General features: G+C 43.3%; 1 protein-coding gene across 2 annotated transcripts in view; it reads right to left on the bottom strand.

The window, feature by feature from the left end:
* Nucleotides 1–7,298: 7,298 nt before the first annotated feature.
* Nucleotides 7,299–13,095, bottom strand: part of TSPAN12 (tetraspanin 12) — an 80,387-nt gene continuing 74,590 nt past the window's right edge. For both annotated transcript variants that reach the window (XM_035126862.3, XM_035126863.3), the window contains exon 8: nucleotides 7,299–10,399. In XM_035126862.3, coding sequence (XP_034982753.1) covers nucleotides 10,094–10,399 — 306 coding nt within the window. In that variant the 3' untranslated portion in view covers nucleotides 7,299–10,093. The remainder of the gene's footprint in view (nucleotides 10,400–13,095) is intronic.

Here is a 13,095-nt window from a genome sequence, read left to right as displayed (position 1 = left end):
CATGCAAGTTAATTTTGCAGAGGATTACGAAAACTTGATTGTCAAATCTGTAGTCGGAAACAGTTCGTAACGCAATACCCTTACAAGGATGAATGGTGAAACGGACCTAATTTTGCACACACACAAAAAACAGTGACATCAAAGGATGTACCCCAATAGGATTACTCATATAATTGTAGGAACAATACACAAACTTTACTGTTTAAGTCCTTTTTTTCTTTTTCTTTTTGTTTGTTTCATTGTCCAAAGGATTTTTAAAATGCTGTTTCCAGAAAAGTAACTTTCCTCCACCGTTGCTAATTTGTTTAGGAACATGGTGGGTTGTTGTTGTTGTTTTTCATCATTTCAAATCTTCAAGATATTTCTAAGTAAGAACGTGTAACCGAACACTGAAGGTGCTTCTCAAGAAACTACTAAATAGATTTATATAGCACCTCTGCTAGAATGGGTCCTATATGATTGTGTATTGACAGATGTGTCTTCATCTAGCCGTTGAATACACTACTGTATGGAAGTAAGGATGTCCTTACAAAGTTTCTTGTCTGCAATTATGTCATATTAAAAATAATATATTGGATGTTGGTCATCAGATGCCATCCTCATCTCTTCCCAAACAATTTGTCTAGTATGGGTTAGTTACATCTTTTTACTGTAACATTTTGTGACCAGCATCACACCCAAATACATTTCACATTGCCACAACATTGGAACAGAGGCTCATTTATAAGAGAGGGGATGTGGTATGTTAGAATTATAGGTTCTCCCAGCCCAGTCCTCTGGGCTGATTAGCCGTCCTATATCAGTGCATTAAGAGTAATAGTTCTCGGAGTGGGCAGGGAAATATCTCCCTTTGGTGTGGCTCCCCCTCCCTTGAAATTGAATCAAGGGGAAATGAAATGAATTGTCATAATGTAATACATACAAGAGCAGAGGATCACAGGGATTAAGCCAGAGCAACAGAGACATGTTCATGCAGGTATCATTGGTTGCACAGGTATAACTCCTTTTTGGGAGCCTGGTTCTAAAAGAGGTGGGGTTGGGGGGTTGGGAGGGTTAATAAAAGAAATTGTAGATTTCTTGCACTCCTATATATCTGCCCTGGAAATTATCCTCTCCAAAATGTGCTCATTTTAGCGCTTAAGTTGTTGGTACTGAGTGCATCCAGAAGTAAGTCTTTTGCCAGTAGGGTGGCCAGGTGAAAAAGAGAGCAGGGCTAAGAACTGTGCCTAAGAACTAGGCAGATGGAGGCATCCACTAAAATCCCTTCTTCTATACAATTGTTATGGAAGCAGCAGCCCAGTCCTCCTCCTCCTCCCTCTCCCCCACCCTCATTGCCAGGGCTTGTTTGCACCAATTGGTGGTATTTCACACGAGACGTTGTGGCAGGTACTGAACTAGTCCGATAACCCATCAGTTATATTATGCGTCTGTGCAGAAGATTTTCAATGGGGCTTCCTGACAGGTGAGTTTGCATAGGAAACGTTAAACAAAACGGTCAAATTGGTGGGGGTTTTTTGTTTTTGTTTTATAAAAGAAGACAGATAAGCTGTGATACTTAGGCATAATTTTAATCATTTGCATTGGAAACACTCATTCATTTCTGCACACTGGAAAGAGTCTACAGCATTTGCAAGTTACATCTGGCCCTTTTACTCAACTGACGTTTTTTATAATATGCAAAGCTAGAGTCTTCTGCTCTCTGCTGTAATCTTTCTAAGTGACTCCACTGAAACCACGCAATCATTTCATTCTTCAACCACAGAAACACAGTTCCATTTTGACATCCTGCTGCTGTAACCCTTTACTCCTGCGGAATATGAACATTTTCATATAATGCATTGGAAAATGGTGATGTAGCCCCCAGCTTGCCTTACCATGCAAGGAGTGGGCGATCTGCTCTGGACTCTTAAAAAAAAACAAGCAAAGGCAGCTCAAGGTTTACAAACTCTCCCTCCAATTGACTTTGACGATAATTCGCTTTGTTTGCAATTTGTGTCAATTTCTGAGTCTGAAACTGCCACAGCTTCTGCTTCTTTTAGTAACATTGTACTTCTGAACTGAGTTTATGAATGTTAAATTTGCCGATCGTAGAATATGGCAGCCACAGAAAACTCCTGGAGACATAAGACCTGATCTAGGAGATGCACTCTGCATGCAAAAACAGGTTATAACATAGAGATTTGCCACACCAGTTTCACAAAAGGCATTTGTGCAAGAGGAAAACGGAGCAGAAGCACAATGTTGTGATGCGTGCAAGACCCCCAATCTGTACCCTATTGAAGCCCTGCTGGGATTTAAATATGCCGTCTCTAAAGACACTACCTTCCTTATAGAACAGGTTACATTCCAGCAGTGTGGCCTTCATGCAACCCTCTCTCCCCCAGCTGCTCTTGAATCTGGTAAGGATTTTCCACAACCCTCGCAGGCCCCATCACCCATGCAAAAATGTTATATTTCACCCCCCCTCTGAAATTCAGATGCTAAAACTTCTTTTTGTGTTTTAGGTGATTTAAATGCTGTTTTTTCGGTAGTGAATGACTTGGCGACTGTGTAAAATGCATCTGTGCTGTAAATGAAATGTAATTATTTCTGTGTATCACACAAAAGAAACCAAGGTTGTTGGAGCTTCTTTTCTTTTCTTTTTGACAATTTTGGAGTGGGGGGGGGGGCGGGGAGATTTGAAATTCATATTGTACTTTGGAAAGGCGGTATAACAAGATGTGTTACACTGAATAAATCAGACATCTGAGGAATATTTAAATAAAACTTCTGCATGCTTGAATGGGACAACTGGTTTTGCAATAACCTCATTCAGGAAGCACTTTGCTTGTGCCTGTATTTCAAATCCTATTCAGCACCTGTACACACATAGCTCTAGCCGGATCATCAGCCATAAAGGGTAAAGGTAAAGGGACCCCTGATCATTAGGTCCAGTCGTGACTGACTCTGGGGTTGCGCGCTCATCTCGCATTATTGGCCGAGGGAGCTGGCGTATAGTTTCCAGGTCATGTGGCCAGCATGACAAAGCCACTTCTGGCGAACCAGAGCAGCACACGGAAACGCCGTTTACCTTCCCGCTGTAGCGGTTACTATTTATCTACTTGCACTTTGACGAGCTTTTGAACTGCTAGGTTGGCAGGAGCTGGGACCAAGCAACGGGAGCTCACCCCATCACAGGGATTCGAACCGCCGACCTTCTGATCAGCAAGCCCTAGGCTCAGTGGTTTAACCACAGCGCCACCTGGGTCCCCCATCATCAGCCATAGCGCTGATCAAATCCAAGAGCAAGGTTGGTTGTGGGAAGAGGATAAGGCAGGGGGCTGTTAAATCCAATTGGTTTTCAGATCAAGGCTTTCTACATTCAACCTGATAATAGTGTGCTACAAATTGTATCTGCAGCATCCATGGGCACACACACACACACACTGGTTCTCATCAAGCTAAGGCTTTTTGTGTGGAAGGCTGTTTTTGTGTTTTTATGGATCCACCCCACCCCACCAAGCTCATAGGTAGGGAATGGGTGGCTCATGACCCAGATCTGGACTGCCAGCCACTTACCTTTCTCAGGCTCGCTCCCTCCTTTGGTGATCTTGCAGCAGCAGGAATAGGGATCACAGATGCTGCGCCCTTTGGCCACTTCTCTGACGCTTCGCCAACTGTATGCAGCAATTCTGTGTAGTGGCATTCATGGGTGCTCAACAATTTGGGGGAGCACTCTAGAGTCTTTGGGAGCATTCGGCAATCTTCACCAGCACCTAGGAATCACCTGAGACAGCAGGTCTTCTGGTAATGAGAAGTTAATGAAGTTGCTTAGAAAATGATGCCAGTCGATAGTCTGGGAGCAAAGGATGCCACAGCATGGGGCAGCTGCTACCATGTTGTGGAACCAAGGCTGCAAAGAGGAAGTGTCCCCGTTAAGCCCAAGCAGACAAGAGGGAAGAAAGAGCAGGAGGGATCCTGCAAATAGAGAAACTGTGCTTAATATTGTGGGGACAATAGGGGACAATGTGTGCATATATGACTATACCTTGGTTCTCAAACTTATTCCGTTCCGCAAGTCTGTTCCAAAACCAAAGCGTTCCAAAAACAAGGTGCGCTTTCCCATAGAAAGCAATGCAAAATGGATGAATCTGTTCCAGGCTTTTTAAAAACAACCCCTAAAACAGCAATTTAACATGAATTTTACTATCTAACGAGACCATTGATCCATAAAATGAAAGCAATAAACAATGTACTGCAGTCACACAATCAATCCATCAGTAGCTGAACTGGGTTCCACACAGTCACAAAAACAAAACAAAAAGAGCCACAAAAATGCAATTTTTTAAAAAGCAAAAACAGACCTCAGCATAAAGTGTGGCACTCAAATCGGAAGCGGAACACTCAAAACAGAGCACGTCTGGCTTCCGAAAAAAGTTCGCAAACTGGAACACTTGCAGTGCTTGGGTTCCAAGTTGTTCGAGTACCAAGGTGTTTGAGAACCAAGATACCACTGTACTGCATTTGTGCGAGTGCAGGCACTGCAATTTTGGTTGAAAAGTCCCAGCTTAATTCTGCCATGCTCCTCATTATGTATATGGATGTGTGTGTGACCGGATGGGCTTGTGTGGATAGGGTGATTTGGGCAGTTGTACGCATATGATGGATCAATCTGCGTGAATTGTGTGTCGTGGATAGCTTTGTGTGAATGCCATGGGGCTTTTAACTCTGCAGGAGCAGATGGGGGTTGTCAACCTGGGAAGGCAGCCCATCTAGAAAAAGGGAAACTCTGATCCTAAGCCTTGCAGCTATACATTCGTGAGAAAGGCTTCAGGAGCAAAACCCCGAGGAGAAATCAGTACCTTGCAGAACACCTTCAGGAAAAGAAAAGGCAAAGGGGTAAACCCTACCCAAATCTGCAGTGGGTGGCATATTGTATGCCTCCTTCCAGCAACTCCTGCAGCCAAGCGGGTCCCAACTGTATTGCTCTGCTTTCCTTTGGGTCATATCAGCAAGGCCAAGAGGGGGGTCTTGTCATTTGGGCAGCCCAGGCCTGGGCCCAGGGACGTCACTTCAGTGCTGCTAACACAGCAAAAGCAACGAGGGAGGCAGCAGTTACAAGTTACCAGTCTCTGCAGCCACAGCAGGTGCTGTGATTCTCCAGCCATTTGACTTCACCCCCGGAGGCACACTCCATTGTCTCTTGAGACAGGTGGATGCCAGCAACAATTAACTCTGCCCACCACTGGCATGTGCCCCCCTCCTCTCAGTTGCAGATGGCTCAAAGGGGTTCCCCGAACTTGTTTAGCTGCTCAGGGCAACACTGCTTCCTCCTTTACTTGGTCATGAGCAAAAGAAAGTGACCAAGAGATATGGTATAAGCATCTCTGCTTCCAGGTATTTAATGTGCATGGGCTACTTCTTGACCATAAGCCACAGTGTAAGGTTAAAAAGGTAAAGGACCCCCAGATGGTTAAGTTGCGACACTCATCTCACTTTCAGGGCCAAGGAGCCAGTGTTTGTCCACAGACAGTTTTCTGGGTCATGTGGCCAGCATGACTAAACCGCTACTGGCACACAGAGGACTGTGGCAAGTGCCAGAGCGCACAGAAACACCGTTTACCTTCCCGCCACAGGAGTACCTATTTATCTACTTGCACTGGTGTGCTTTCAAACTGCTAGGTTGGCAGGAGCTGGGACAGAGGAACAGGAGCTCACCCCGTCGCAGGGATTCGAACTGATGACCTTCCGATCAGCAAGCCCAAGAGGCTCAGTGGTTTAGACCACAGCGCCACCCACATCCCACAAGCTACAGTGTAGTGTTGGCTAGAGGAAAGCTGTGGTGCAAAAGATACAATCTGCACGCTTAGAGTCACTAAAGCCAGGCGCAAATGAAATTTCAGCACAAATGAAAAATGGCCCTTTGGGCAAGTGAAACCATGGGACAGAAGGCAGTCAATCTTGCAAACTTGCAATTTGAGGCAACTGATTGAAAATCCTGATATATGCCATAAGCAAATGTTTCTGTATGGGAGAAAAATTACAATAGAAATCATGAAAGCCTTCCATATGGGCAGGAATAAATCCCCATCTATTTTTGTAGTTAATTTTTTTAAAAAAGTAGGTTGTGGGCACCTATGTAAATTGGCAGATTAAAAAAGGGTGCCGTTAAACATGATCTCTCCAAGCTATTTGTACTTACGTGTTGCCAAAGCTTTCCATCTAATGTGTCTAGACAAAGCTCTGTTGTTAAGTGAAGTGAAAGTACAGATGGAGTACAGAGACCCAAATTTACAAAATTACTCGTGTGAGTTCATTCACCTCATTTGTATCTGTTAATATTCACGCTGAGGTCCACATGACTGACAGTACCTTTTCTGTCTCCCGGCTCCAGGGATTCTTAAAGGAAATATTGGCATGGACTAGAGAGATAGAGACATTTCTCCATGCCTGCAATAAAGAAAAGATTGGCAGTTCTCAATATTTGTTCTATAGGCAAATATTTGTTATTGGACCCTAGGTGCTTGTGAGGTGCTGCTATCTGTGAAAACACTGCAGCGACACCACTTGAAAAAATGCAAGCAGCTTTTACAATGCTGGTTCTAAGACGGGAACTGTCTCATCTTGTTGCATGGGATCTTATTTTGAGCTGCTATGGTTTGAGGGCATGGGGGGATAACTTTCCCAAAAGGGACTATCTTGGGTCCACAGGGTAACAAAGGCATCCTTGTGGGAGAATGCGTTGGCCTCTGCATTGAAAGAGGCAGTGATCTCCCCCCCCCAAAAAAATTATACAATAGGCCCACGACTTACGTTTCGGGGATCACGTCTGCAGCCAAAATTGTGTATAGCCTGAACCCACTGGGTTCAATGGTGGGTGTGAATGCCAAAGTAATTTTCCTCACAAACCCAGCCCCTTTTTTATATTTCTTTGTGTAAAGCTGAATGTGCACAAGGTGTGGGCTTACTGTAATACAGTTTCCGAACGTAATCCATTCCGGAAGTCCGTTTGAGTTCCGAAACATTTGAAAACCGAAAACTGAAAGCAGAAGCCTCAATACGGAAAACTCAAAATGGAAGCCACATTTCCTGTTCGACGCCCAAGGCACATTCAAAAGCCGAGGCATTTACTTCCGGGTTTTTTGGCGTTTTGAGTTCTGAAACGTTCGACTACAGAGGCATTTGAAAACCGAGGTACCACTGTATTAGCTAAATATAAAGAAGGCGAAAGTTTCTGTCTACAACGCACAGAAGAGAATCCTAGAATCTTAGGAAAACGGGAGGGCAGCTCACATTTCAAATAAAGCCATGACAAAATATAAGACAGTAGTGGTTTTATTGCCTGCAACATTACACATAGCTTTCTCTCTCTCTCCTGAAGCACTGTGAGTGCAAACTGGAACAATTTTTAAAACCATAGGAGGACACAAATTTCCATGGGGCCAGTGCAATGCTAGCTTCATCCCATAAGAGAAGTTCCCTCGTCTGACTTTGCAGGCACTGAGGGAAACTGCTCAAGAGGAAAGAATATACCCCAGAGTCACATGGCAGCCACTTCAAGTTTATGGTGGGAATGCAAAAGTCGGCAGTCTCCAACCTTTGGTTTCCACCCAGAGTTACCCCCACACACCCATTTTTGAGCAGCAGTGGACGGGTGTCCAACTTGGCTCGAAAGCAGAGAAGTTCAGCTTGCCATGTGCCTGCGTTTGCCACACAGTCAGCTTTTAAGCAGCTACCATAGGATTGGCAAGCATTTAAATTAACTACTATAACACGTGAAACAAGAATGTGGCTAGGTGGAAACGACTGTAACTCGATAGTACACATAAAATACAGTAAGATGCACTTTTCGCAATTCAATAAATATATTTTAATCTCTTTACCATGTTGCTTCAGAGAAGACTTGCTTCTCCGTTAAATTGCAGTCTCCGCAGATGTCCAGAATGAGAAATGCTGTTTAAAGCACTGTGTATAATCCTGGTTTGTTAACAAGGATATTAAAAAATGGCATTTCAACAAACTTGGGTCTATACCCAAGCCACCAGAGAAGGGGAGGCAAGGCAAGCTGTTGCTCATTCCCAGTCCAATAAACCACTCCAAATTCCTACTCCAAAAAACAAGGTTGTCTTTCCCCAATCTGGTGCCTCCTAGATGTTTTGAACTACAACTCCCACCATCCATGATAATTGGGCATTCTTTGTGTGGCTGTTGTGGCAGTCCAACAACATATGGAAGACACCAGGCTGGGGCTGTTGGCCATCCATCCATCTCCCCATGCACTGTAGATTAAAGTATGCTCCAAGCAGGGAGCCAGTGGCCCACAGAATGCTTTCTACAGGTACAAACAGCTCTATATGATTCAGGAAAATGAACCAGGTCATGTGCTACAGGAAGGAAACCAAAAGTGAAGAGTAATCAAGCCAGAATTAGACACATGTATGTATCATTGGCTTCAATGAGAGAGTTAACAACATACACATTCTGAACAAAAAAATGAGCAGGGCAGGAAAAAGGAGGATTAAAGACATCCTCACGATCCCTTGCTTAGAAAGAAGGTAGAATCTTTCTTCAATAAATCCAGTTCCAAGACCATTCACCACTTAATTTCCTCTCCTAAAAGTGGGTATTTCAGATATAACTCATTTATTAGTATTTTTAAAATCTCTCTGGACCACATAATTTAATTTGAACGTTAAAAATTCATTTTAAAAGTAGATGTTTCAGGTATTTCTTTTTTTAAAAAAAAAACAGCTAGATAAAGACATTGCTAAAAAACACACGTTTGTCTTTTTACAAAACCTAAAAGTGTTAAGTAAAATGTTAATATGGATTTCAGTTCTGCTATACATACACATGCCTTATTATATACAGATAACATCCCTGATCTTTTAGAGGCAATTCCCACAAAGTCCAAGCAGAGGGTTTGAAATAGGCTTTCCCAGCAATTTATCAAGTCCTATCAGCTTACCAAGAACTAACTGTGCACCAACAATTAGTTTGCCCGTGGGATATGGGCTTTGTGCGTCTAAGGGAGGAGGGTTGGATGTTCCACTTATGTTCAGGGTTTTGAAATTCTGGGGGAGAAATAGATCCGAAGATCCGACTTCGGAATTGCACTGGCTGTGGCTACACAGGTAAGCTAAGGCACATGGATTTCACTAAGCCGCAGGTGAATATGTTTCACCCAGGGCCGGTCCTACCATTGGCCAGAGTGAGAGCACTGCATCAGGCAGCAGATTCTGAGCAGCAGCAGCTACTCCACTCTATTGTGTATGCCACAGTCCTTAAATTAGCGTGGCACCCTCAGATGTGGCAGAAGATGATCCCATCATAAACATCAAAGTAAGATTCAAAAGCCAGTCTAGATGGGTTCTGTACACGGAGCGGGAAAGGTGGTTATCTTGGATTTCCCCCCCTAAAATCTAAGGAAGAAAGAAGCACTTTAAAAAGAAAGAGACCCCTGTTTTCCAACCTCATGGCTTTAGACCCTTTTCCAGATTTTGAAGGGTCTGCCTTCGGCTGTGATTGACAACCCCTGAAGAAGCTTATCAGAGTGCAACATATCCAACAGCTGTAGCTTGCAACACATCAGATTATCAGAGTGCAACACATCCAGCTACCATTTCTTCAAATGATTATGAAAATTACTTAAATTACAAGTAAGTGAAAACACTGATCAGCTCTCAGTGCTGAACAAGCTGCCCACACTCTTACCTAATCATTTAAAATTAAAAGTTCAGACAGAATCAAAGAGCCCTTAAGTCATAACCTGAATGTGTTCTTTTTGACAGATGCTTAATTTTAAAACGTTGATTATTTTTTTAAAAAAAAAAGTTTAAAGGCCCTGCTACAATCAGCATTTTATACAATGCACATCTTCTCACGAAACAGAACCTATTCACTCTCAGTACTTAAAACAATGGATACATTTTAGTGGTAAAACTATAGCTAGAACCTTCAGGTCACAAACGTTTTGAGAAATAAAAAGGTTAAGAGCCCGGGATCACGGTCATTCATCAAGAACATCTCCATTCATTCTGTTTTCTTCTCTGGATCAGAATGATGACCTCAGACTCCTTTTTCAAATGTACAATTAGCAAAAGGGGCGATCACCCTAAAGCTCCTCCATTTCAAAGTGTGTGGTGAAGCTGTTTGCCATGGATGTGTGCTCCAAAATCCTCGTCAGGCTGGGTTTCAGCAGCTCCACTGAATGACATGACAGGTCCTGTGTGGTGTCATTCTTCAAGGACAGCATTTGATCTGGGCCTGGGCCTCGTCGGTCGTAATACAGAGCCCACAGCAAAGTAATAGTGAGGATCATAGCCAGAATCTGGGTGACCCCAATCGATATCCCCAGAAATCGAAGCACTTGCAGTTGTTTCGTTCCTCTCAGGAAAGTATACATCTTTTTACCACAACCCTGTGGGCCAAGAGAGATGAGAAAGGTCAACCACCATTGGAAGTCGGTACCCCAAATCTCCAGATCTTTTTCACAACACTTTTGGTGTTGCTGCTTAATGTCAATCCATAAAAACAAAACACCTATCACCCACGACTTCATTTGGGAGAAGGGTACTGACCTAGAAGCCACAAGAGAAGCCAGATGGACACAGCCAAGTTGATATTTCTGCTTTGCGCCCACTTGGGTTCTTGGTGCAGCACCAACATAATAAAGAACTACTGTATCAGACTTTTAGAAGACATCTGAAGGCAGCCCTTTTAATGTTTGATGTTTTATCATGCTTTTAATATTATGTTGGGAGCCACCCAGAGTGGCTGGGGAAACCCACCCAGATGGGCAGGGTATTAATAAATTATTATGATCATCATCATCATCATCGGCTTGTTGGCCGTGTGTCTTGACTGGCTGGGTTCGGGAAGTAGTTGATATATTTTACAAGTGGGAGGTGATCCCATCTGTCCTAAGGAATCAGGCATGGGACCAGCCCAAAAGCCCACCCAGGACTCCAAAGATCATACAAGCTGGCTGAAAATATTCCCTGTTGCGGCAAGGTGCTTGTTGTGTTAGTCTGAGCATCCTAGGAGCTTGGTTTCAGGCCTGGCTTTGGGCCCCAACAGGGTCTTATCCTGATGGAATACCTATCCTAGGAGAAATCAAGATGAATTCATAGCTCTCCTTGAGTCTTTGTGGGTCGAGGTACCTGATCATGTTATCCTTCTGCACTGACTATCTACAAAAAAAAGTTGGTACCTGCACTGGTTCTCACCTTGATAGGCTTTTTAAGCCTTTCACATCAGTGCTAAGAAACTGTTGCACTGCTCCGCAGCATTTGTATTACAGTGCTACCTCTACTTACGAATGCCTCGACTTCCGAAGGTTTCGACTTCCAAAGTCTGCTAACCCGGAAGTATTTTTCACCGCATGCGCAGAAGCAGCGCACGTGGTCTGCGCATACGCAAAGCGCAAAATCATGCTTTGCGCATGTGCAAAATGGACGCTTCGACTTATGAAGTATTCGACTTGCCAAGAGCGCCGCAGAACAGATCGCCTTCGTAAGTCGAGGTACCACTGTATATTGTTCTGCTACACATTGTTCGATTCAATTCAAAGTATTGACACTTTCCTTTAAAGCTATGTACAGTTTGAGGCACAGGAACCTGCCCATCGATTGAGGTCATCTTCAGAGGTCCTTTTCCAGGTACTCCCTATGATCTGAGGGTAAATCCCTCAACCACAGTACCAACATTTGGAACGCTCCCATCTCAGAGAAAGTTGCCTGATACTAATGCTTACAACCTCCCACTGCCAGGAAAAGCCTTTTCTTCCCATTTACCCCATGCCTTTTAGTCTATTGTTAGAGTTGGTTTTAATTCTGTCTTGTGTTGTTTTTTATTGTTCTGCTGTTCCAGCGTTTTATCTGCTTTCAAATGCTGATATTTAATGGCATTATTATTACTAATGAGCTAGCCATCCTGGGAGTAGGAACACCAATGAACAGGACAATAATTTTCAATAAATTAAAGAGAGAAAGAGAGAAAGAGAGAGAGAGATAGAGAGAGAGAGAGTTTTTAGTTTCCTAGTCATAAAACAGCCTTCTCTGTTCTAGCTCTTCCCCCTCCCCCATTTTCTACTGAACCTTTTGATGTCACAAAAAAATTATGTTCATTAAAAAGCCAAGATGCCAAGATCTCTGAGGACTTTGAAGAAAGTCTCCAAAGCTCCATATCACTATACAGATATTTTTAATGAACTCCCAAAATGATGAGATGAGTTTGTTCCTTTCACAGGAAAGCGCATTCTGTTGAAAAAGAAAGCGATAGGTCTCTCATGGTGGAGATTCAAAAGGCCACGCTCTCCACATACTTCTGAGGGATCTTTGGAGCTATGTGACAAGTGAAAATAGAGACTCATTGATGGGACCGCCTATAATTATTCACTAATAGCCATAAGGTTCATACTCCATCCAAATCTATGCACAAAACACTTCATATCTTCAGATAAAAGAAGTGGGAAGATGATGAAAAGAGCGAGGTATTTAATTCACCGCAGGTGAAATTAAAAGTCTTTTGTAGCTTGCATATTATTATCACAATGCAGAAACTTACAACTGGAGTTTGGGGTTTTTAAAGTGAGGGAAATGAAACCTGTGCAAGGAGGCAAATTAGAAGAGCAGAATTTTTGAACCAATGGCATAATAATAATAATAATAATAATAATAATAATAATAGTTGTTCTGTTTAGTCGTTTAGTTGTGTCCGACTCTTCGTGACCCCATGGACCAGAGCACACCAGGCACTCCTGTCTTCAATAATAATAATTTATTACTTATACCCCTCCCATCTGGCAGGGCCTCCCCAGCCACTCTGGGCGGCTCCCAACAGAATATTAAAAACACGATAAAACATCAAACATTAAAAACTTCCCTAAACAGGGCTGCCTTCAGATGTTTTCTAAAAGTCAGCTAGTTTATTATTTCCCTGACATCGGGGAGGAGGTTCCACAGGGCGGGCGCCACTACCAAGAAGGCCCTATGCCTGGTTACCTAGAAATTTGCTGCCAAAAGGTTCAACGCCATGAGAGCTTTCTTGTAGTGTCCCACAGGGTTCCATCTTGTCCCCTATGCCATTTAAGATCTATATGAAGCAGGTTTGTGG

This window comes from Zootoca vivipara, chromosome 9 (assembly GCF_965207765.1).
Source record: "Zootoca vivipara chromosome 9, rZooViv2.hap1.1, whole genome shotgun sequence".
Taxonomy (NCBI): domain Eukaryota; kingdom Metazoa; phylum Chordata; class Lepidosauria; order Squamata; family Lacertidae; genus Zootoca; species Zootoca vivipara.
This window is presented reverse-complemented; position numbering and strand designations above follow the sequence as displayed.